General features: G+C 43.5%; 1 protein-coding gene across 1 annotated transcript; it reads left to right on the top strand.

The window, feature by feature from the left end:
* The first annotated feature begins 1,292 nt into the window (after window positions 1-1,292).
* On the top strand, window positions 1,293-2,627 carry c2cd4a (C2 calcium dependent domain containing 4A). The gene has a single exon (XM_076088723.1). It carries the CDS (start codon window positions 1,293-1,295, stop codon window positions 2,625-2,627), a length of 1,335 nt encoding a protein of 444 aa, XP_075944838.1.
* Window positions 2,628-3,314: the final 687 nt, after the last annotated feature.

Below are 3,314 nucleotides of genomic sequence, written 5' to 3' on the forward strand. Positions count from 1 at the left end.
CAGAGCTGGCACAGGTTTATTTGATTCTTTTTTCAGCTGTCCCGGTACTGGGTCCGTCAGGATAAACAGGTTAAGTCTGTGTCAAGTCTAGAGTCTTACTCTAAAAAGACTGAAACAAGCAGAACTGACACAGGTTTAGTTGCACTGTTTAAGTCGGATTGGCTCCAGTCATCACATGACCCTGAATAGGTTAAGTGGTTACAGATAATGAATGGATGAATGTTTAAGTTTGTGTCAAGAACCTTTTAGGGGATTATGCAGTAACATTGCAGTTTCATGCATTTTGGTGATAATTCATGTTACACCTGCTTCGTGAGCCACCACAAGAGGGTAGCACTGACATGACAATGTTTCAATAAAGGCTGAAGACCTATAGGGAGCTGTCTGACTGGGACTCCTGTATGTCAATTATATCTAGAATTTTCCAAGTGAAGTGATGACGTATACAAATGTGCTCAGCATCTTAATATTTTTTTTGAAAATGAATGCGATAAAACGTCAATGAAGTACTAGAATAAGCAAATATACAATATACTGATACCAGATGGTTCAACCGATAGGACATACCACATTTATTTAAACATCACAAGGACTTCAGTAAGACATTATGAGAAGATTGACCTGTAGCTCTCCTAAATAAAGTAAAGCGAGGCCAGCTTTATCCCTTGAACTTTTACCTAAAAGCACTCAAACTGTTCTAAAGTTGCTTTGAATTATTATCTTATCAGATCACCTCGTTTATGTTTAGACACACCATCTAATTTAAATAAATGTAAAACAAACACGTGAATTGAAAGTTTTTCATTTGCTTAAAAGCAGTCGGTCACGTTCAAAGAAGTAAGCTCATCTCACTACACAGTGAGCTCTGTTGTGGTTTGGATATTTCCATGGGAACCAGTGGCTAAGAAGGGAGGGAGGACCCTGTTCATGCACAGGGGGCGGGTGTTGCATCCACTTGTTTCCTGCTTCATTTAAACTGTCTTCATCTCTCAAACAGCCACAGATGTGCTGGTCCTGACCAGAGAGAACCTCTATCTGCTGTCAAGAGAGCCTCACAGATTTCTCACAACAGCCTTTTAGCTACCAGTCATCCCGTTCAGGACAACCTTGTGGATGTTCCGTATCTTCAGAATATAAAGGTAAGAGAACTGTATTTGCAAAGTTTACGATTGTAGATGTTATGACATGATTTTCTTTTATATCCTATTTTGTGTGTTTCAGAAGAAAATACAGTAACTTACAAGCACATTTTGTTAATTTGACAGAGTTGCCTAATCTCTACCAGAGGACCCATGTGGGTGGTGGAGAAGATCCGAGTGTCAGTGGAGAGATCTAACCTGCCTATCCCATCAGCAGATCTCAGCTTTAAAATCAGTGACATCATGTTTGGAGAAAAAGGCGAAAAATCCAAAAGGATTTCCCTCTGTCCTAATGTCATCACCCCCGACAACATCCCCGAGTTCTGCATCCCCCCAACATTCCCATCCCTGCAGGAGATGAAGAACACGGAGCAGAGCCGAGCGGCTCGCGTTATCAAGGCGTCTCCCTGTGAGAGGGCTAGCCCTGAGATAGAGGTGACACATTATGAGCCCATGAACACACACATTATCCAGGTGGAGAGTGTGGATGAGAGCCCCTATGATGGCTGCAGTGATGAGGAGACCACCAATGCGGATCCCCAGAGCCAGGCTGCCTTGTCCCTTCCACACATGGCCAAAGCTCAGACCTGCTATGGCTTTTGCACCTTACTGGAGAGCCCCCACACCAGAAGAAAGGAGTCGCTCTTCCACTCTGATCCTGCCTCCTCTCCCCTGCTGCTGCCAAGGAGTCGGTCCAGCGTGTGCTCCAGAGTCTCCCCCTCCACCTCTCCTTCCTCATTCAGCCTTAACAGCCTGACCTCCAGGCTTTCCCCAAGGGGATACACCCTGAACTGGCAGGCCACTCTGGACAGCGATACGACTTCCTCTACTGAATCCTCTCCTTTCAGCTCACCACTGCTGACCAGGTGCCCTGCCAAGTCTTCCCTCTTCAAAGCACTGAGTCATGAACTGCTGTTGTCAAGGAACATGAGGAAGGCAATGGTGTCCAGGAACAATTCCCTGTCCACAGATGAAGGCAGCTCCACAGACAATAGCCCCAATGTCATGAGGAGGGCATCAGACGGGTTAGCTGAAGGCCCGCCGAGCAGCTACAGCCTTGCTCCACCCAACATCTTCCCCATGGACTTGACTCTGCACAGAGAGAGAGCAATGAAGGAAAGAATGGCACCCATAGGAAAAGATGGCAGCCTGAGACTCTCAGCAGAGTACTGCCCGGATAACCAAAGACTACGGGTTCGACTGATCAGTGCGGAAGGCCTCTATCCACTCTCTGTAGACCCCAAGATTATCAACTGCAGCGTCAGCCTCTCTCTAGTGCCCGGAAAAGTCCAAAAGCAGCGCAGCACAGTCATCAGAAAGAGCCGTAATCCGATCTTCAATGAGGATTTCTTCTTTGATTGTATCTCAGAGGAAGACATCAGCCAGTGGTCCCTTCGCTTTAAAGTGGTGAACAAAATGTCCACCCTGAAAAGAGACTTTCTCCTGGGTGACTGTGATTTAGCTCTCTCTAGCATTGTGACATCATAAACCGAAGTACTTCCTTCATTTTTAATTTATGTGTTGAATTATTTATTTTCCTTTTTGTATTGTAAAACAGGATTTTTAGAATGATTAAATTATGGAAAACACTCACATTGTTTGTCTTTAATGCATTTCAAAATTGGACTATGGTAACAAGTTTTATTGTAACATCATTTCATTTCATTAGTTCACCCAGTTTTCTTCGTATCCATCGTCAGAATTCAATGATCAGGATCAACTTCATTTTGGAAAAACAAATGCACCACCAATGAAAAATTAATAACTGCTTACAAACAAACACAAAAGTGATAATACAATAATTTACAGCCCTATGGTGTGTTAATGTGGCTTCAGCATCAGCCGGCCTGAGACAACTACCATCTCGTATTTCTCCTACGCCTGTTGTTTTCTCGTGACCTTTCCGATGATTAAAAATATCACTAGAAACCAGAAACCTTAGAGGGGAGATTTCACCGTTGAGTATGCATAATTTTAATCAGTGCACAAAAGAAGCTCTATCTGCCTTCCTCCCCCTATGATACAGAAGTTACTGTTATATTTCATGAGGACAGAATAACAACTGCAGCCGTTAGAGAAGCTCACATTCTACAAGTATTAATAGCACGTCGTTTTTTAAATCAGATCCTCAAACAAGGCCAGGCTGTTGTTACTTGTTGTAAATATTAATCAGTA

Source organism: Anarhichas minor, unplaced genomic scaffold (genome assembly GCF_050575085.1).
Source record: "Anarhichas minor isolate MPS153535 unplaced genomic scaffold, ASM5057508v1 ptg000011l, whole genome shotgun sequence".
NCBI classification, from domain to species: Eukaryota; Metazoa; Chordata; class Actinopteri; order Perciformes; family Anarhichadidae; genus Anarhichas; species Anarhichas minor.

Bases quoted from the DNA above. Each gene is read 5' to 3' on its own strand.
- c2cd4a (XM_076088723.1), top strand. From the start codon at position 1,293: ATGTGGGTGGTGGAGAAGATCCGAGTGTCAGTGGAGAGATCTAACCTG.